General features: G+C 35.4%; 2 protein-coding genes across 2 annotated transcripts in view; both read right to left on the bottom strand.

The window, feature by feature from the left end:
• Positions 1-2,527, bottom strand: part of LOC109104912 (FYVE, RhoGEF and PH domain-containing protein 4-like) — a 43,272-nt gene extending 40,745 nt beyond the window's left edge. Inside the window, exon 1 of the mRNA XM_042775512.1 lies at positions 2,128-2,527. Coding sequence (XP_042631446.1) covers positions 2,128-2,218 — 91 coding nt within the window. The 5' untranslated portion in view covers positions 2,219-2,527. The remainder of the gene's footprint in view (positions 1-2,127) is intronic.
• Positions 2,528-4,451: 1,924 nt separating this feature from the next.
• Positions 4,452-23,132, bottom strand: part of LOC109058603 (protein bicaudal D homolog 1-like) — a 35,804-nt gene continuing 17,123 nt past the window's right edge. Inside the window, 8 exon segments of the mRNA XM_042775517.1 lie at positions 4,452-5,189; positions 6,374-6,449; positions 12,080-12,294; positions 13,254-13,405; positions 13,499-13,981; positions 13,984-14,616; positions 18,282-18,758; positions 19,387-19,539. Of these exon segments, the coding sequence (XP_042631451.1) occupies positions 5,078-5,189; positions 6,374-6,449; positions 12,080-12,294; positions 13,254-13,405; positions 13,499-13,981; positions 13,984-14,616; positions 18,282-18,758; positions 19,387-19,539 (2,301 nt within the window). The 3' untranslated portion in view covers positions 4,452-5,077.

Genomic DNA, 23,132 nt, shown 5'->3' on the forward strand with positions numbered 1-23,132 from the left:
GGTCCATGTTCTTTTTCCTGTTTATGTACTATGTCTATTGTTTAAATGAGCTGAATATGAGAGCAGCTCAATAACTTCTTTAGATTAAGCTGTAAGAAAGCTAAGGCATGATTGGTATTTTCAAATGCAAGCAGACACACTTGTTCATAAAAAAGTACACACTTTCCTTGCTTCTGATTTATTAATAAACAGAGAACACAAGAAAAAAAAAATATTTTTGTTTTCCTGCCAGTGTTTTTTCCCCTTTCTTTCTTTATTTAGCTCTTCCGCTCAGTATTGCTTCAATCATTACTGTATTATGTATTTATATTTATTGTTTATAATTTTGAGACTGATTCAGAGAGTAAGAAATACTTTTGATCTTAAACCTCATCTTGATTTCTTAACTTTCTTTTTTATCTCTCTTGTTGAAAACTAAACTAAAACAATTTACCAAACACTTTACTTTTAAGGAAGTGGAAGAATATAATTTATAACAGCTATGGGATATTTGACACCACATGCATCAGAAATTGATTAAAATCAAATCTGCACAATATAACAACATAAGAATTCAAAACCCCCGGGAGCCTGATTTTGAGAAGATGTGAGAATGTTTACAAAGAATATAAAAAGTAAGCCTAAGAAATATATTTAAAGAGAAGACCAAATAAGACCAAATTTTGGTGTCTGCATCAAATTAAACTGACGAACGTGATTTTATATAAATAGGAGGATAGTGGCAAAGATTGGTAAAGACTGGTAAGATCTTTTACTGCAGCCTCTTTAATAAGACCAAGAGATCTCTGGACTGGCCTTAAGGATAAATACTGTATTATAGAGAAAATAAATCATGTTGATTTTTTTTAACTCTTTGCTCAACTTAAACAACACAAAAAGAAAACCTTAAAACCGAATTCCTAAGCAACATTATCCAACAAACTGCAATCTTTTGCTGTCACTGAAAGACAAAATCTGCATTGGCATTTATCCAGTCACAGACACACTGGACTCTATGGCACCAATTGACTTTTTTAACATCAGTGGCTGTGCTGTGCCATGGAGAGCGGTATTGACATTATAGGCTGTTATTCATAAACCCATACTGACTAAATAAATCTGAACTATCTAATAGACTGGGCAGTATAACAGCAGTACACCTGTGCATTCCTTATCCTTAAACTACAGAATTATGAAGGCTGGCTCATACCGAGTCAGAGATGAGACGTCACTATTGCAAACACAGTAACACAACCAGTTGGGACATGTTCACGCTCATATTCTGAGCTTTCAGTACAAACAGAGCTTTCTTCTAAGGTAGAAAATGGAGTTTGGCATGTATTCCAATGCATTTTCCACGTTTTTCCAAATCTCTTGTGTGCTGTCAGAGATTAAGGCAACCCACGATGATGAACTTGAGCATGAAAAGATTTTCTGAGCTGGTTTTATATTAAAACTGAGAAATAAAAAGACATATTTTTTTTAGCCGTATTGCGAAATAATTATTTAATCAACAGATTCATGGCTTTCATTTTGATCTAGCACTGCACTATTTATTCCAAGAGGACCTCCTCCACAACTTCACAGTGTTGTTTACTTATAGGCTAGGCCTATATGTTTATCAGAATGTTAAAAAATATTTATCAAATATGAATGCAATAAATCAAATATGCAAATATTTTGCAGGTAAATCATGGTATCAAGAACTGATAGAGATGACGATAGGCTACATTATATATAATTTTGTTGTTCATAACTTCACATGTAATAAAAAAAAAAAAAAAATTGTCGCAGCTTTTAGTGGGCTGGAAAAGTAGAGTACTTAAATTATTCACATCGTTGCATAAAATTTTGGTTATATCGCCCACATTAAAAAGCTTTAAAAAGCATTTTCAGCCAGGTTTCAGTGGTGTGAAGTGTCACTGTCACGTGTTGCCATTTCTTATATTACCAGGTGGACCGAAGGAAATATTCCCACAAATGACCATTCAATGTGTTCTTTAAGCTGCGTAGAAACACTCAAAGTTCGGCCTGACAACGTAGCTAACTGTTTCACTGGAACAAATGCTTCCAGTGTTTTGGAGGTTTGGCATGAGGAGGATAAGCCCATAAGCCGACTATCCGCTCTCACCTGACCGCTTCACTCACCTGCGGATCCCGGGCATTCCTTCACCGGCGAGCCAACTGTCCGCTTCGGCTTTGACTTCCTCCGGATAGCGTTTCTCCTCAGTTCACTCATGTTTTTATTACCTCATTACAACATTTAAAAGACCTTTAAATAACGGGTGTTTTACGTCCACGCAGCATTTCGGTCCACGTCTTAAACGTCTGCAACCGCAAGAACTCTGAAGTGTTATGCAGAAGTAAAGCGAAACGCTTCGTTTAGTATTTTCCTCAGATTCTTGGGCTCTTACAGTAGTACACTGTTCTGAGCCGCTCATTATCGCTTTATCAGTCCATATCACCACCCTCTAAGAGCTCTGATGGCCAGAATGGTCCAGTCCTGTCGTTTCCTCTGTGCTCTCTACTGCATATTGTGACTCGCCGACCTCAAAACATTAGTTTGTGGGGATTTTGATTCAACTCACTGAGTCGAATCGTTTGAATCAGTTTACCTAAACACTGCTTAGCCAATGAAATTTGAACCGGTGTTGTGGCGAATTTTGACTCTTTGGCTGGGGATTATCTGCATTGAAGAACTATAACTGTAAAATAATAAATAAATAAATAAATAAAAAACTATCAAAGGTTATGAAAAAAAAAAAAAACTATAAATGAATACATTATTCAGTTCAGTAGGGTTAGCCAGTCATTTTTACAGTTTTGACTTACTGTATTTTGACTTGAAAACACTATTAGTGATCCAATTTACTGCTGCATAATGTTATCTGGGATTACTGTATCTGCATTGAACAACTGTACAGTAACTACACAAAATTGCAACAAGCAAAATTTAATTATTTAAATAAATAACAAACACATATATGTTAATAAATTATTCTTCAATTATTAAGTACAGTTGGTGTAGTCATTTCCTCTGTGCTGTCCTACCGGTTTTGATTCACCTCATTGAGTCGAATCTTTTGAACCTGTTCACCTAAACACCGCTTAGCCAATCAAATTAGAGGATCGGAGCTAACAGTTTTATAAAGTTGATTGGGACCATTAAAAATTGAAAGACCATACCAATAAATTAAAAAAAAAAAAAAATAAAAAAAAAAAAATTAAAGACAAATTTACAATGTGTTATTTATTTATTTATTTTTTCTGGACTAGACGTTGATATAAGGTGCAAGACAAATGTAAGCTATGATACTACTACAGTGTGCACACAAAACCTTTCACACACATCGTCAAATAATGTTAATCGTCAAATAATCAGGACAGGACTCAACAAATATTGTTTTTGAATTTTACTTCACAAAAATGAAGTATGTGGCTTATGACTGTTTACACATAAAAATATCCTGCATCAAAATCATGCTTTCACCAGTACACACACACCATGTGACATTGTTGGTGTTATTCAGTAAATTACACTTCAGAGGCAACAAATCTACCACAATGTGTAGTTAATAAAACTGAAACTCCTCCCGTCTCATTGGAAATACTCAATAAGAAATGAAGACAGTCTAAAACACCAAATGAATGGGTTATACTGAACAGAAACTGAGAACTTGGAGCTAAAAGAGATTGTGAATGAAACCATTGTTGTTATATATCCTTCTTTGCCTGTCATTAAACAGACTAGCTTTGTTCTCGTTCCACAATGGATACAGTTATGCTTTGAGAAGCGTCTGACGGATTCTTCATCTAACTCCATCAATAACCTTTCAGTCAATCAATGCGACTGAAAATGTGTTTTTGTGGTTTGCTGCTGTATAAAAACAATGACATCTCATATTTCTCCATGTCCTGCTGGTACAAATCATGGTGCAATTGGAGGACAGATGACCAAATGACATGAAAATGATCCTGTGCCTGTTTTAAAATGCATAGATAAATGTGTTTGTGCTATATATAGGGTAAATGTTGGATGTTACTTAAAGAGATAATGAAAAGAAAAGAGAGAAGGAGATATACAGAGAGGTTCTAGTGAATATGGTATACAGTAAATAGGGCTTGTATGCTATTTTAGGAGCAGATCTGAGAATAATAAACCCACTTCATGTTAAAATTTAGCAGCGCACTGGGATCAAGCCTCACTTAAGCTATAACTCCATTCCATCAAAAATGATTTTTGCCCAACGGGCTCTGAAATAAGCTTACATGTCCACTCAATCCTCAAAGACTTATCTCACATAATTTCGGCAATAAAAAAAGAGAATTCAGGTATAAAATATAATCTTTATGCATTGCAATAAACTGTTAAAAAATGACAAAGAAACAAATTCCATGTGCAAAGACGTTAGAGAAGTCAGTCGTATTATTTTTGTAATGCGGGCTTTGAATTAGGTCAGTTGGGTGTCATAGTATTAGTCACTCAAATATCACATTGAATGTTGTTTCTACTTGATGAAAATTATGTGTACATGTCTCTCAATAATCCATACACCTCTCTTCAACTCTGCAAACACATCTTTCTTTCATGTCACACTTTTTTTGTGCATCAAAGATTGTAAATATTAGTTCTGACTGAAAAAAAGTCCCCTTGCATACCATAATAATACTCCCGGGTTGATGTAATTAATACTAGTTTTTGTAGTTTAAAAGTGTATTCTTAAGAAAAGCTGCATTCATATCCAAAATCATATTCATATTAAAACAATCAGACACAACACACATCATATGTTTAAATAAACAAACAAAAACACAAATAAATAAAGAAATAAATAGTTAATAATAATAAATAGACAAAATGCAAATAAAAAAGTTGATCACAAAAAAATAAATAAATAGGTATACATCAGTCCTTTTCCGTTTGCTCTCATCTCACTCAGGATGATAATTAGTACTTATAATATGCATCACTGAATAATTCATCTAATTTCAGTGACTGTTTGGGCTACTCTGTAGCATCTGATTGGCTGGAGGTCATGATTGACTGATATGCCCCGCCCCCTTCATCTGTCTCTGTGAGGAGTCCAACGACAGGGGGCTAAGGGCCAAAGAAATGAGAATGATGGGCCAGACAGTTGAAAGGATCACATGGAAATCTGGAGTTGGCCGCAGTCATCAGGTCCTCTTGAAGAGCTAACAACACTTTAGGACTACAAAGACACAAAAGACACAGGCAGAAGGGAGAGAAAACAGAAACAGTGGCCATGAGTTGGTGTAAAATGAAGTCGCCATATCCTGTTTCCTATTAAACTGGAGCAACTGTAATAGAGAAAAAAAACACTATTCACTGATTCAGACATGAACAGTAACTCCCTTTTGACAGACACACAGGGGCACATGCAAAAGCAAGTAGCTCTTAAGAGGCAAAGTATTATGGGACGAAAGGAATGTTGTCTATATTCGACAACTCTGGATGAGAAGGTGATGAAAGGATGCTGGGCATCTCAATTTTATTTTTGTATATTTTACCGTTCGATTTTTAAATGTTAAATTTTAAAACTGCATTTATTTGATAAAAAAATACATGAAATGTTATGGTTTTTACTGTATTAAATGGTTCTATAATTTAATATATTTTAAAATATTATTTATTCCTGTGATGGAAAAACTGAAGTTTCAGCATATAATATTTCATACTTCCAAGATCCAAAAATTATACTAATATGCTGATTTGGTGCTGAAGAAACATTTCTTATTATTAACAATATTTAAAAGAATATTTCTGCGGTAACCATGATAACAATACTGTTCAAAAGTTTGTGGTAAGTAGGATGTAAAAAATGAAAAGGAAAAAGAAATTAATACTTAAATTCAGCAAATGTTAAAACAGCAAATAAAAATGATTTATGACGGATCATATCAGCAAATAAAATCAGCAAATAGCACCAAAAAATAAAATCAGCAAAAAGCACCAAAATCAGAACCAAATCAGCAAATAAAAATTATTTATGATGGATCATATGACACTAAAGACTGGAGTAATGAAAATTCACAGGAATAAATTACTTTTAAAAATGAATTTAATAGTTAATTTAAAATATATTAAGTAATTTTAAATTGTATTATTTCACTGTATTACTGTTTTCACTATATTTTTGATCAAATAAATGCAGTCTTGGTGAGCATAAGAGGCTTTATTTAAATACATGAAAAATCTTAATTACAAATTTTTGACTGGTAGTGTGTATCAATTATATTGCAAAAGTGTGAGGAAGTGGTAGCTGCTGTTAACATTATTTGTAAATGCGTGACCCTACGTGTGACATATTTTTCTGTTAGAAACCGAGTGAGAGAGAAAACAGCAGCGCGCAAGTTTCTCCAAAGGACGGGTTACCTGTGGCCCGTGGATGCCCTCCCGCGCCTCAGTTGTGGGGAGGTTGGCGGTACTGAGCCAGCAGGCTGCTGACAATCTAAGAGAGACTGATAAATTAGACATATACAGAGGTGTGACAGTCAGGGTTAGTGACACAAAACACAGACATAAATGGGCAAAAGGATGGGAAGTGAATCTGCTGGAAATGGCTGCAGTGCTCTAACTTCTGGGCATGATTCTGTGTGTTAATCTCAAGCAGAATCACATATAAAATGAACAGATAGAGCATGTTGAATGAGAAAAATAATTACCAATATTCAGCTGTGTATATTTGCGTACATTCATGAGGAATGCCAGGTATAGATGGAAGGAAAGCAAGATGGTATCCCCTTCAGTTTGTTAAACAGAGATACAGTACTTTTCAAAAGTTTGGGGTCGATAAAATTGAGTTCTTATGTTCACCAATGCTGAATTTATTTGATAAAAAAAAATACAGTAATATTGTGAAATATTACTACAATTTAAAATGACTGCATTCTATTTCAAATATTTTATAATAAAATGTATTCCTTATATTTTCAGCAGATATTACTCCGGTCTTCAGTGTCACATGATCCTTCAGGAATAATACTAATATGCTGATTTGGTGCTCTAAAAACATGAATTATTATTATTGCTGAAAACAGTTGTGCTGTTACTTAATTATAATATTTTTGTGGAAAGTGTCATACTTCTTCCCCAAGATTTTCTGATGAAAAAACGTTCATATTCAACAGCATTTATCTGAAATAGAAATATTTTGTAATATTATAAATGTCCTTACTTTCATTTAGATCAATTCAATGTATCCTTCCTGAATAAAAGTATTCATTTCTTTAGAATAAATAAATAAATAAATAAATAAAATCGTACTGATCTCAAACTTTTAAACAGTAGAGTGTGTGACAAATGACAAACAGCGTTGCTGCTTTGTTAATGGGAGCGTGCAAACACATATACGTTTACACATTTAACAAGACAAAAAGTAATATTTAAGTAATATAATTAAGTAACATTATAGTTGATGCTGTCTAGCTAAGAGCACATATATCTAGAGCAATATATGCAGATTTTTAATAATCAAGATTTTTTTTTATTTTCCCATTACAATGTAAGTAGTTGTTAGGATGATGCAAGGGTGTTTTTTAGGGTGTTGCTATGCAGCCATTCTATGTGCTTTTTAATATGTTGCTCTACAGTTTCTGGGTGTACTGGGCAGTTGTTTGTATAAATGCATTAATGACATAACTATGGTCATATTGCAAACAATTATAGCTATCTACAGCTCCAGAGTCAAAAATTAAACTGTATTTTATTTTAATCAGAAAGAAACTACTGCCCTGTGGTTGGGATATGTTTTGGTCACCATGAGCAAAACAGCATTTGACAAATCCAGTAATGAGCAAAGGATGTGAAATGAAGAAACACTGACTCCTGCAGGCAGAGAACGGAAGCGTCCATCGCTCTTTTATTAACATTACCAGGAATAATAAAGATTGTATTTATGATACTATATACTGTCACTGTTGAAATTTTTTGTTGTTGTTGTTAAAAAAAAACATGATGCATTTACGTTATGTCACATTACAATAGTTGAGAATGATGACTGTTGAAATTATTAAATGTTAAAATTATTAAAATGATTAAATATGTTGTTAGACCTTCCTTAAATTAAGTGGGAATAAAATGGTCAAGTGCTATTGTATTCTATAATGTTGGGTCTTGGTGACACCGGTGAAGCGGATCAGACTGGTTTCCATTACACTAAAGTAGAATTCCATGATTTCCAAACAACTGAGTCACATCATACATAATATACATATTGTGTCTTTAAGCAAGGCACAGGAAATGGCAATATTACAAAGCTAAACTAGACCTGAAATCTCGGATCACTCCTAGGAAAAAAAGAAAGAAAGAAAAAAAAAAATTCCAGAGGCTTGTCCATACATGTAAATGTAACCGCTGTCTACCATCAGATCTGCATGAACTGTATCTCTGTCAGTCTTGCATGAGCAATGCTAACACAATGTTCTTATGCTCTGTACAATCTTCAGCTGCTGACCTTGTCAAATGCTTTTTGGCCCACAGCTCCTTAAAGGTGAAGGTCTTTCTACAAAAAGAGTGCCATTTTAATACATACTGTACACATTATACTTATACAGCATATACACTTTATATATACATGTGTAAGAAATGACTGAGACACAGTAAAAGCTGTCATCTGTTATTTGTTGTTAATTTTTTTTTGCAAATTTCATTTTTATTTGTATTTTCTTCTGTCTCAAGAATGTCTTTTTTGGCATTCTCCTTGCTTTATTACCAAATACTTAAATTTTGATTAAAAACTATATGTAAATAAAAAGTAGAATTTCTTTATCTCTGTTTTAGTTGAACAAAACAATAGATTTTGAATGAATGAGGCATTTATATAGCACTTTATTGTGTATTCCTTTACCCCAAAGCGCTTTGCAATCATATGAGGGGGTCTCTTTTAGTTTACGCAAAACCAGTGTGCAGATTGTGCATGTTTGATGTGGAAGGATGCGAAATGTACAACGGAGCCAGTGCTTTTACCACACACCAGCTACAGGTGGAGAGGAGAGAGAGTCAGAGCCAATCAAGTGGATGGGGATTATTAGGAGACCATGATTGACAGAGCCAGTGGAGGGAGTTTGTAAGATACACCTTGACTCTTTACGAGAAGTGCCATGGGATTTTTAGTGACCACAGAGAGTCAGGACCTTGGTTTAACGTTTCATCCGAAGGACGGTGCTTTTTACAGTATAGTGTCCCCGTCACTTCACTAGGTCATTAGGACCCCACAGACCAAAGGGTGAGCACCCCCTGCTGGCCTCACTAACTCCTCTTCCAAAAGCAATCTAGTTTTCCAAAGGAGGTCTCCCATCCAGGTACTGACCAGGCTCAACCCTGCTTAGCTTCAGTGGTCAACCAGTCTTGGGCTACAAGGTGATAAGGCTGCAGGCAAGTTGAGTTAAATAAACAAATAAACAAACAAATAAATAAAAAATAAAAATACTTAATGTGAAAATAAACAAAACTCTTTTTGTCCATTAATTTATTTATTTCTTTAAATAAATACATAAATGTTATCATAATGACATCATCTTTTCAGGAACTCTTACTGACAACTTATTTTATTACTTTATCTTATGCTCTTTTATGTTTGTCAGCAGGGGACGATCTTACATTTTCATACAGTTACCACTATTTTGTATTAAAAAAAAACTGATAAAATGAATAATACAAATAAATAAATATATATTACAGAACAATACATTATATATAATAATTTATATATTAACATTAAATGATCTAATAAGCACCTTGCATTTTCATGACCATAAGCAAAGGGCTTAAAATGTCCTATTATAATGTCATATTACCATATGACAAACGGTCAACCCTGTTACCTACTGTACATCATGTTAACCCTGATAAAATGCATTAAAAGTCATAAATTTAATTTGAGATGGAACAAGACAATTGATTAAAACTTAAACACATTATGTACCTAAAATAATTTTTAAAAACATTCAGAAATTTACTTTTAAAATTTCCTTATCAAACTGGCCAGGCACCCGTTCCATAGAATGACTCATGACATAATGAATGGCACTTTTGATGTGGCTCTGTACTCATTGAAGCTCATTGAAATGCAGTAGCTGGGCAGCAGGCAAGCATGTGCAAGAACACATTCCTGCATTTGCATATGGCAGATCCTGCTCTGCCATATGCTGTGTCCATGAATAGCTCTGCTCTATGCAGGGTGCACTGAGATCAACTGAGCATTTTCTGTTAGCTAGCAAAGCAGTTTGCATTCATCTTTAAAATAAGTTTAATGTAATTATCCATAAGCTATGACTCAGTTTGATTTCAGTATACAGCACATTGAAAGACTCACAAGGCTTGATGACTACAAAAAGGCCAACATAACTGTTCAATTGTTCAGTTCACAATGTTGCCAGTGGATGGAGCTGCAGTTATGTCAGATGCTATTTGCCAATGCAAAAAGAACTGAAAACTCCATCACACAAACTAACTGCTTTGCATGGAGTATGTAGCACCCATTTCATCAAGCCATAAAATGGAAGTGCACATGCAGGAATGATATTCTAATAGAGACATGCACCAATCAATACCTGTTTTGCTTTACAGAATAATTCTTCCAGTATGATCCGAATACATACTGATGCAGATTCACAACAATTGTGCTAGCCAAAAAACTGTTTTCTTACCCAGGCCGCAAAAAATGACATCAAGCATAGTGCAATTTTTGATTATTATTTAATCTTATTTTTTATATACCAAGACAAGCTTATTTTAATACTGTATGTACTATATCACAAAGCCATGTGTTTGGAATAATTAAAAGTTTGGAATGATTACTATTTTTTTATGTTTTTGAAAGAAGTCAGAAAATATTCCAATATGCTGATTTGGTGCTTAGGAAACGTTTCTTAATATTATCAGCGTTAAAAACAGGTGCTTAATATTTTTTGTGATCCCTGTGATACATTTTTTTCAGGATTCTTTGATGAATACAAAGTTTGAAAGAACAGCATTTATTTGAAATTTGTTTTGCAACATTATAAATGTAATGTGTCCTTGCTGAATAAAAGTAATTTCTTTCTTTCTTTTTCTTTTTTTTTTTTAAATCTTACTTACCCCAAACTTTTGAATGGTAGTGTATAATGTTGTAGTGTTTCCACAAAAATGTTAAGCAGCACAATTGTTTTCAACATTGATAATAATGAGAAATATTTCTTGGGCAGCAAATCAGCACATCAAAATGATTTCTGAAGGATCACGTGACACAGAAGACTGGAGAAATGCCTGTTGAAAATTCAGCTTTGCCATGACAGGAATAAATTACATTTTAAAATGTATTAAAATAGAAAACAGTTCTTTTAAATTTTAATTGTATTTCACCACATTACCGATTTTACTGTATTTTTGAACAAATAAATGAAGACTTCATGAGCATAAGAGAATTCTTTTAAAAACATTTTAAAAATCGTAATTACGCCTACTGTACATTTTGACAAATAGTGTCTTTCTAGAGCTGGCAAAACATATTTCTGTTCAGAATGAATTAGTTGAAATTTCAAGTAATATCAGTAAAAAAGTCTCTAAATCTATCCCTGAGTTGAATCATATGCTCCAAGCAGTCATATCAGATGGAAACCAGTCTGTCCTTAAACCATGTCACCTACTGAGGGTCACCACTAGGGATTCTGGGAGTCCCAGCCTGGATTAGAGAAGTTCTTGAAGCTGCTGAATGTGTGAACTGAGTCACATTGGAGCGCATACGAGATCTCACAGAAAGTGGCAACGGTTGCCGAGTGCCCAGGACGGGAGAACGGTAGGGGGAAGTAGGAGCAGATCTGGGAATGTGAGCATCAGAGTCTCCACTATGAACAACATGACAAAACTCAATACTTAGCATCTCTGGGTCTAAAACTAAAGTTTGAGTGCCCAGTTTCCACTGAGACTGGCCGAGGAAAAACGGCTGGGCTGAGGAGGTCCAGAAAGAGGAGGGTGGAGCAGGGACGTCCAGTGAAGGAGAGCTAATGGCTGATGCAACCATATTGTTTTGGAATAGACAGAAAGGGGGTTTTGAAACTGATGCAGTGGGGCTAGGGGGAGCAGTGAGTGCAGTTCGATGACTTACTTTTTGAGGGCTACTCTTAATTTTTGGCACTTTCCCTCCACGGCCACAGTGCGACTGCTCATGGTCAAACTCCAGGTCCTCCAGGCGCTGGGTGAGGGCCAGTTTCTGCTGAATGGCCATTCGCAGGAGGGAGTTCAGAGTCTTCTTTTCATCTTCTGCGGCAGCCAGCTGCCTCTGCATCTCATCCAGCTGAGTTACGTACTCATCACATCTGGACAAAGAGGGGGGGGAGAAGCTCGACATTAAGTGATTAAAGAAAATACAACATATTGTACTACCATAATGTATTTCAGTGTAAAAAGGATATTCAGCTTAAAAAATATGGCGAAGAACTTGATTTTGTCCTTCTAAAATCATTGGATTCTTGAACAAATGGCTCTAAAAAGTCAGTTCAATTCAGTCAAAAATTCATTGCGTAGTAAGGTACATATTATTAATTTTGTTAGTAGTAGTTTTACTAATATTATTGTAATTAATTAAGAATTATTGTATTAAATTAAATTATTGTATTGCATTTATGCCACATTTAAAAATACATTAAGTCAATAAAATCAATAAAACACCTTTTGATACAATTTTACAACTTTAAAACTTTATAATTTTTTTAAATAATGTTAGTCGCATCCCAGCTAACAAAAATATGTTCTAAAAAAGTTCTGCTAATGCTTCATTGTTTTGAAAACATTATTTTTGAATGTTCTCTGAACATTAGAAATGTCCAGTTTTAAAAAGATTTTTTTCTTTGTTATAAGAATGTTATAACAAGAGAACATGCAAATATTATGGGAATGTTATTTTTTAAAGTACTCATTTTGAATCAAGTAGTAACATTTAAAAAATGGGAACAGTTGCATTCAGTGTAGACACGGCGTAAAAGTACTAAAAGGATCTTTATTGGAATCATTAAGGAGTCAGAATCGATAAATAGGAATCAGAATCTGAACTTATTTCCATGTCTACCTGTAACAATAACTAAATGGCTCTTTAGCTATTAACTAACACTATTTCTGACCTAGGTGAGATCAGGTGGAGCAAGCAGTCACATTTTGATGAAAGATTACACTTATAAAACATTTTTGACGAATCATAAATTGTGTATTAAAAAAAGAAACCATTCCAGTTTGGATGTCCTCAATAATATTAAATGCAGATAAGGGCTGGTAAACGCACCTTGTGGCAAACATTGCCCTCAGTGAGGAAAAGGTGGCTGCATCTTCTTTGAGGGCCTTTAGTTCATTTCTAAGCTTCATCATTGTCTCTGTCACCATAGACTTCTCATTTTCATATTTACTCTTCAGGTTTGCAAGGGCCCCCTCGGCAGTCTAGAAACAAATATTAAAAACATACAAAGTTCTGTTATATATGCTTTTATTTGAGACCAAACATAACATAAGACATAACCTTGGCCTTCTTACCTGTTTGTTGGCTTTCAGGACAAGACGCAATGTAGCAATCTGCTCTCTTTTGGTGCTCAAGAGGGATTTGAGTTTCAGGATCTCCTCCATGCAGACCTCTTTGTCCTTATCGAGGATGGGTGCCAACTCTCGTGCCGCAGCCCTCTGCCTGGACAGCTGGAGCGAGCGGTCCACGGCTTTCTGCAGGTGCTTGATCTGGTCACGGATGATGGCGTTGAGGTTATAGATGTTCATGGGTTCGCGGCGGAGATCACCTGTTTCTGGCACTGGGGAGGGCGAGAGAAATGAACCGTTGATTGGTGAACCAAACGGCGTTTTGTTGGGACTTCCTCCTTCCCCTTTAGTTCCTTCTCCAAGGGGTTCCTTTGATGGAGAGTCTTGAGGACTCTTGGACATGTCTGAGGAGTTAATAGCCGCGATCCGGCGAGCTAAACGTGGAGAAAGCAGGGCTCTTGGGTCCTCATGGTCTTTGGGACTTTGGGAATGTGTAAACGTGTTATGAGGCTGTGGTGGTATTGGTTTAGAATGTTAGGGTTTTGGGTTTCATTGTTGCACAAGCAGACATGGTGGTAGAGCTGAGCGAGTTCCTCGCTAAACGTAACCAGCTCGTCCTGAGCTGTGTTCAGCATGCTGTTACTTTCACTAGCCATAACAGAAGCACACCGGAGCTCCGCTTCCAGACTGTTAACCCGCTCACGGCCCTCGCGCCAGGCTTTCTCCAACCGTTTCACTTGTTCTTCAAGAGCCTGGACCTTCCCTTCACTGTGGTTGCTCTCTTCAGGCTGGTTCTCCACAGACTGGTTATATTTTTCCTTCAAAGCCTTAAGCTCTGCCTTCAAGTCAATTACTTCAGTCACGGCAACTCTGTATTTGCACTCCAGAAGCTCTATACCATTGATGTCTGCCTCATAATCACAGCAACCGTTAATGGGCCCGACGCTCTTCTCAGACTCCTCTGTGTCAAACTCCTTGTCGCTGTAGAGACGCTTCATAGAGTTGAAGCGCTCCGTAAGGCGGTGAACACGCCTGTGCTGCTCAGTTAAAGCACCCTGTGTGTGCTGCAGTTGAGTTTGAGACTCCTGCAGGTTGGTAAGTAGAACCGCCTTCTCTCGCTCAACCTAGTGAACAAGATGATACACAGTTTGTTAGCAAAAATCAAGAAGGTCTGAACAAAAACTATATGTTAGCCTTGCCATTCATTTACACAACTATTACTTTTATTCATAAAGGAGACACATTAAATTGATAAAAAGTTACAGTAAAGACATTTATGTTACAAACAATTTCACATTTCAAGTGAAATATGCTCTTTTTAACATTCTTTTCATCAAAGAATCCTGAAAGCAAGTATTAAATAGAAACAGTTAAGAAATGAAAGTTCATCAAGCCTTACCTACAATACTTTTACTAGAAAACATGGAATATTTCACTCGATGTGCTTATAAAATTCCACTCTGTAGACAGATGTGATAGCTAGGTGTGTTAGCTTGCTTGTCACAAATTTAGCATAACTGCAGACCTATCATTGAGCTCAAGTACTGCTTAATTGCTTTCATATCACTCATTGTATCAGAAATGTCAGCCATCTAACGGCTGAGGCTGAGAGAGTGAAACCCTATCGATTCCTTACTGGAGATGAGGTAATACATTTAAAAAGTAAACAGGGGTGGATGGGGACACACTTTTTTTCTAAATAAATGCCAGGCAATTACAGTAGCTTGAAGGGTGAGGAAACAATTATTTATAACCATGCAGTGATTTAATGCACATCTAAATATAAACAAATATTATAGCAACTACTTTGTGCAATAGGATGCTGAAATAACAGGCTCTTGGTTATGTATTTGATGGCAATCCCACACAGCTAGAGAAAACATTACTACAGCCACATTCCCCACAGGAGACCACTGGATGCAAACATGTTATATAATACATTTCATGAAATGAATCTGTTTAAACTGTGGATAAATTTATGTGTGGTAACATAGCTTTTTTTGGCCATAGCGTTTTTAATGTATCATTATAGATACATATAATTAATTAGCTTAAAATGCAAATGAGACATTTTAATAAATTATTAAAATGTTTAGCTTTATTATTAATTATTTTATATCAAATATTTTATATTTTAAGTGTAATTTTATATTTACATTTATCTATCTATCTATCTATCTATCTATCTATCTATCTATCTATCTATCTATCTATCTATCTATCTATCTATCTATCTATCTATCTTTATATGTGTGTGTGTGTGTGTGTGTGTGTGTGTGTGTGTGTGTGTAAGGAATAATTGACACAACGCGAAGCGGAGTGGCCGTTACACCTCGGGTGTGCATTATTTTTCTAATAATTCAACGGCCCGGAGTCAATTATTCTGCTTATACTACGGTTACCACACCTCAAGACATCGATCAGATGATACATTTAAAGGGATTCGTCCAGTTTTTGTACTTAAATCAGTATTGTGAGTAGGATTATTTCTTCAGCATCTCATCCAATGCCTTTTTGCTAGTTCCAAAACGTCATTTTAAAGATGGTAACGGAGGCTTAAGCCATTGATAGCATTCTAATGCAGTTATTAATGAAGTTATTAGAAAGAGAGCGAGAGAGACAGATACACACAGAGAAAAGGAAAGAAATAAAGAGAGAGAGAGCTTGTGTGAATTAGGCTACCTCTGTGCGTCCCTCAACAGTGTTCTGCAGCAGTGTCTCGAAACAGCGCTGTTATTACCTCGCTAAGTGAGAAATGTCATGTGTATTTACTTTCGGAAAATCGTCTGTCATGTTGTTGTTTTTGTTAGTCCTGTGTGATGTATAGGTACTGTATGCTAATTTCCTTTATTACAGTTAACTATGCGAAGTGATATGGAACTGTAATGCGGTCAAGAGAGCTGCCTGTAACTACGTTTGCCGTGGGTTTCCAAGAAAATATTTGCACACCTCAGAACGTTCGTCAGCCAATCAGATTCAAGCATTCAACAGCCCCGTAGTATAAATATATTTATACAACAGTTCATTCTGGTTTTTGAATCTGACTGGCTGAGAGCCTTTTCCAGGAGTGCGATATTCCAGTAGTATCAGCACTCTAACCGTTTCTCCGTTTGTATCACTCCACTTGTTGTAGGATCTATACTGGCAGCATTTGTCTCATTGAGCGTCAATGGTGAATGAGCAAACCCACTATAATTTTACAATATTATTACTCTTATTGTGTCACAGAATTTTTTAAGTTTTAAGAGATTTTTAGCCAAGAATGTAGTTGTTTAGACCTCAAATATGCAATTTATATATAAAAATAGCAACTATTTGACAATTTGTTTTGTTTTTTTACAGAGTTTTGTTTTAAGGTATTTTTGCAGCCGTTCAGCACTCATGTACCTGAAGTGTGCAGTTTTTTTTTAGAGATTGTTTCTGTTTTTTGCTGCTGGCTCTTGTGTAGATGTTGTTACAGAGGGTATATTTATTTTAGTTAGTTCTAGACGGACTTTTTTTTGGTTTTATTATGGTTTATCTTTCTTCAGATTAAATTGTTTTTTGTTTAGGGGCAAATTGATTTTCATATTTTTTTATTTGTATGTAATTAAAGGTGCAGTAGGAGATCTTGGAAAATGCTAACTTTAGCCTGATAGCACTGAAAGCTAACATCCCACTCTCCCTGCAATCACCGTCCAAAGCCACGCCCCCTGAACGCATATACGCTCACAGACCAGAATACCAGAGACAACATTACTACAATAGGCTACATCAGCGGTTCCCAATTCCAGCCCATGTTCTGAAGTGAAGTAAACTTCAATGGATTTCCCCTGCTCAGGGAGTAGGGAGCAATGAACACTGTGTGGGGATCATATTGATTGGAACACAGTTCATGCACGTAGCTCACATCTAATGAGCTGGTTATCTGAATCGCGAGGAATTGGGAACCGCTGGGATACATTATGTGTCATATACCAAATCCCCTTAACTTTTAAAAGGATAAAGCCATAGTTATCTATATCTTTTTTTTTTTTTACATGTACCAGTGAATGGACAATGACACCAAGCTACATTCACTGCAATTATTGAGTCATATTTTTTGTCTGATTTGCTGTGTGATGCTCCTTCAAGCAGCTGATGCTCTCTATGTTTCCGTGTCCGCACTGGCATATTTTCTATTCTTGTCCCATGCTGTCTCTCTTGCTGAATATGCCTGTGGTACACTCATATACAAATACATTACCGTGTCCTGCTTTTACAGAGACAGGCACAAAGCACTCACTCATAATGGTAATCAACCTGACAGCAGCCTCCCAAAGGACAAAATAGACTATTGCACTTACAGCAATGAACTTTCCTTCACTCAAATTTACACTGTAAACTCTTTCTACCTAAAGTTTTGAAAATGTGTCAATTTAGGCAACCTTTGATGTCTGTTGAGATTGACTGGATACATAATGGAAAATGCCCTTTAAAGGGTTTAAGGCATCTATGTTTGCTTATAAAGTAGCAGTAGATGCATTCAAACTCTATGGATAACAGCTGTTTTCCCCAAAACATCCCTCAGTGATTTCTAGGACTATGAGTATCTGAACAAAAACAGCTGAAAAAAACATAAAACCACAAAATAGTTTTTGTTATTTGAAAAAAATTATTTTTTTTATTTGAAATTTAAAAATGTAAATTAAATTTGAAGTTTTTGTTTTGGGTTGTTTTTATGACTTCCATTTAATTTAATGTTAAGTTTGAAAATAACTAAAACTAAATAATATAAAACAAATAAATATGGTAGATAAATGGGACTAACCTGTAGGAGCTGTTGTTTGAGTTTTTGTATCTCAGACAGGTTGAGTTCACTGAAGAGATCAGACACTGGGTGCAGCGGCTCTCCCTTCCTGCCTCCAGGTTGGTGATATTCTCCGTTCACCTTTGGTCCATGCCCATTGCACTCATTACAGCGGTTACGGTCATCATTGTTGGGGTTAGACCCAGATGCAGACGTGCCGTTGGTTGCTGTCTCCTCCGCGAACTTCAAACCCTCCACGGCAGAGATGGCCAGATGGGGGCTGGCTCCATACACGCTGTCCGTCAGGTTGAGATGATGGGCCAGCTCCTTTCTCAGATTGTTCTTCTGCTCTCTCTCACTCTTCAGAGCATCCAACGCCTCTTCTAACTGACCTTCAGAAATGTCTTTTAAACGCAAAGCGTCTTCAAGCTGGCTGTTGAGTAGCACCGTCTCTTCCTCAAGCACTTTGATTTCATGCTTTAGACCCTCATATTCCACCTGTAAATTTTAAAGAGTTGAAAGAGAATGTGAACAGACATATTTGTGGACACTTGACTGTGTAATATAATAATAATAATAATTATATTGTGTGTATATGTAATTATTATTGTATATCTAAGTCTATAATGATATATACAGTATATGCAATATGCAATTAAATATATATATATATATATATATATATATATATATATATGTGTGTGTGTGTGTGTGTGTGTGTGTGTGTGTGTGTGTGTTATTATTATTATTATTATTATTGTGTATTTGTGTGTGCATACAATTCAGCCAACTTTTAAGATTATGTCATATGACCTGAGTAAAATGAGTATAATTGCCCCAAGCAAGTTGCAGAATAAACAATAAAATATCTTAAATTGTGTTCCAAAGACGACTGAAGCTTTTACGGGTTTGGAATGACTTGGGGGCAAGTGATTATTGACAAAAATGTTCTTTTTGGTGTGTAGTATCCCTTTAATGAAAAACTGTCAAAACGTATGCCCCCTGTAAAAAAACACAGAGGCACTAAATTTACATTAAGTGACTTCATGTAATTCTACACTATAGTCGGTTTTGCTCACATAGTATGACACTGTGTTTCACAGTTAGTGTGTGTGTGTGTGTATACCTGATTCTGTTTAAGTGTTGACACTAGTTTCTGTAGAGTAATGTTCTCCTCCTCCAGTTCAGTGTAGTCCTGCAGCAGTCTGGTCTCTCTGAATTTATACTCTCTGATTTCCTCTCTCATCCTGTTCCTCTGTAGCTCTAACATCTCATTATTCTGAAAGAGAGAAAGTGAAGGTCAAAAGAAAAAAAATGAGTCACTTGGCTGTTTAAGCATTACCCCATATCAGAAGAAAGTATGATTCACAAAATCAGCTTGTTAAAAAGCAATAAAAAAAAACAATATTGATGTTCTGGACAGCATACAGTAGTTTGAGGGGGTTTGTCTTCTCTAAAGAGGCGAAGAAAGAACCAAAAAATAAATAAATTAAATTAAATTAAATTAATTTAAATAAACTTACCTGCAGTAATCCCTATACAGTTTATCTATTGAGAGACTCCTTATTGTCATTATAATGTTGGTAAATAAAATAAAAATAAAATGAAGAATATAAGCAGCAGTAAACCCAACATATCCATTAAGAGCCTACTTTTTTTCATTATATTGGTGTTATGTGCGAGTATGTCATGGTGAATCTTTGTAAGGAATCTATAAAAAATCCATTAGCTGTACATACAATAGCTTTATATTTCTGTGAGTCAGAGTCTAAAATGATACTGAGCATTTCAACACTTGAGCTGACAGGAATGCTGGGTAACAAATTGCTTTCCGTCAGAGGAAACCCTCAAGTCAGCACTTTTCTTCCTCACAGTTCAACCTATATGGCAAAGCCGAAACAAAGCCTTCTTTAACAGCTGAAACAGAATGTTACAAGCAAGATGAAAAAAGTTGTATAAATCTCAGTGACAGTAAGTCATAATCAGAGGCCAAAATGTACCTCTTTATGACTTTCTACCAAGGTACTAACCCTGATCTTCAGTGCCTTGTACAACTGTTTGTGGCAGCATTTACAGTGTAGTAACATTTGGAATACTTGAAACCAAGGCCATAACCATGTCTAGAACAATGGAAAATGCAAAACATTTCTACATTTCATAAAACAGTTTACTAATATTAAATGATTTGCAGCTTCCATCTTACCTAGCTTTCTTTCAACGTTAAACTGATGCTTCGTGCTGGAATTTGTGCTTTGCTTCTGTGAACAGCAAACCCTGCCTACTTTGATTTGATTGGCAATATCAATTATTTTGACATTGACGAGCACTGTTAGAGTGCTGAGGCAGACCAGGCTGAAAATGTAACTTTTAAAGCTTTTTGTCATCTTGAAAACCAGAGCGCTGCATAATAAAGCACAGAAGATCAGTGGATGAATTTCAAATACTGTTGCACAACTGGGCAGAAATGCTGATGAAGAGTCAAAGGTGTGGAACAGACATGGGAACGAAACCAGCCTTGGGAGAAACCTAAAAGCTGATTAAGCAGTAGGACAGGCATGTTTTAATCTTCTTAAGACTACCTGTACCTGTAACTATAATAAAATAGTTACGTTTAATTTGATATCCTAGTGTCTATGAAAAGAAAAATGCATCTAGACGTTCACTGATGCTGAAACAAAAATCAATCCAAATTTAAGTAAAGCTGTCGCCAACAAATCCTCCATAACTGGAATTAGAGGATCAAACACTGTTATGGCAGAAGATATTTTGCATACCCTGGCAGATGACCTTCCCCTGAGCTGAGATATTGATTACTGTATACAATACAGGAGCTCTTCCAGAGGATGTGATGTCTCATTGCATATTCCAAATGCTGCTGTGCCAGTTCAAATGAGCTGGGCATGAACTCCAGGGGATTACTGACCAATTATCTCCCAGTGCAGCTCTATTGTCACAGTGGTAATCATGGGCTTCACACACTCAGGGGTCAGGAGCAGTGCAGTAGCCTACAGTACTGGAGCAAACCTAGTATGTGCCATGCCAAATTCTGCTACAGTAATGCTGGTTATAAATTGGAAGTGTTGCACAGACATTGTGAAGTACACATCGGCCAAAATTAAACCATTGGCATCAATTGGTATCATAATGACTTCTAAACCACCCATTCCTGTCTGTCCCCTATTCCATTGGAATAGACCCACCCCAATCGCACAACATTGGAGCTATTCTGAAAATGCCACAGAGATTTTGGGAAGTCAGTCCACAAAAGTCAGTCTATGCTTACTCATACTTTATCTATACGTTAATTGGGATTAAAAATATTAGTAAAAATATTTTAACGGTGATAAAATGTTAAAATACTTCAAGAAATAACTCTCAAACATCTTGTGAAATAGCTGTTATGAACTGGTCTATTGCTGGTCTAAAATGTATGTCACACATGATATGCTCAGTGTTATATCAGTTTTTATTTTTCTATTTTCTATTTTCATTTTAATTATAAAGCTTTAGTAATTTTGTTGATTTTTGTTTATTACTATTATTATTGTCTATGTCTAATATGTTTATATAGTTTTTATGAATTTTCTTTCAGTTTTAGTTCAAGTTAAACTAAATGAAATTGAGAAAGGTTTCCTTGCAAACTAGATGAAAATAAATAAGTGTAAGTTTATATATAAATATATATATATATATATATATATACATATATATATTTTCTTTTATATACATATATATATTATTTCAGTTAACATTTATTTTAAGTTTTGTTGATGGTTTTAATTTTAGTTACCTATAATAACTCTGCATATGTTTTATTTTAATCAAAATTACAACCAACAGATTTATATCAATTACTTGGAATAGGATTTGTCCGATTAAAATTAAATCAAGACAAACATAAAACAACGTGGGAAAACTTGCAGCTAATGTTCTACATGTGAAATGCTTCCAGATTATGATCAACTACTTTGCCAAACTACATTTATCAAGAGTACGCATAAAAAACACAGATGTCATGGTTTGGTACGTACCTCGTTTCAGGTGTCACGGTTCGATGCGATTTCGGTACAACAGGGAAAAAAAATCTACTATTCTCGGTTACTTTTCATTTATTTTGAACAGACAGTAGTAAAAAATTACAATTTATTTTACCTAGATGTGAAAATACTAAATATTATTACATTGTTATATAATGTATATAAAATCTGCAGTACATATATACATACAAGGAATACATTCTTGAAATATATTTGATTTAGTTTACAGATAAACAAGTGGAAAAAACAGTGCAACACGTAACATAGCCTATATATGCTGAGTTTCAGTTCATTTTTGTGACACTTAATTTGTTCACAGGAAGGAAACTCAAATGGCAGAAAGCGACATCCTATTTGTTTTCTTTATTTTACAAAAGCACAATGTTTTGTTTTCATTGTGAGTGTACACAAATAAAAGCAGACCTTTATAAAGTGATGCATTTTTAATAAGACAATAAGTGTTTAGAGTTGATTCTGCTGGTATAAGGAAATGGTTGAAGTGATCGGGCTGGTGCGCACGCACACCTGCACACATACACACACACACACACAAAACACATCAGTTCCAGCATTGCAAACTTGACAGCACAGTTGGTACGTTATCAAAATAAAATACAGTAAACCAAACATCAGCAGGCGGCCTCTGTGTCACTGTTGGAACTGAAGTACAAAGCCTATAATTTACATAATAAATAATACTTTAGCATTGAGATAAGTTACATCGCAAATATAACATCAGCAGATAAAGTATACTCCTTTTATGAGAGACGCATTATTTGGATTTGTGCAGATTTTTTTGATTTTTTGGGGGGGCCCTGTATTTGGGGGTGAATTG

The sequence above is a fragment of the Cyprinus carpio genome, chromosome A18 (assembly GCF_018340385.1).
Source record: "Cyprinus carpio isolate SPL01 chromosome A18, ASM1834038v1, whole genome shotgun sequence".
Taxonomy (NCBI): domain Eukaryota; kingdom Metazoa; phylum Chordata; class Actinopteri; order Cypriniformes; family Cyprinidae; genus Cyprinus; species Cyprinus carpio.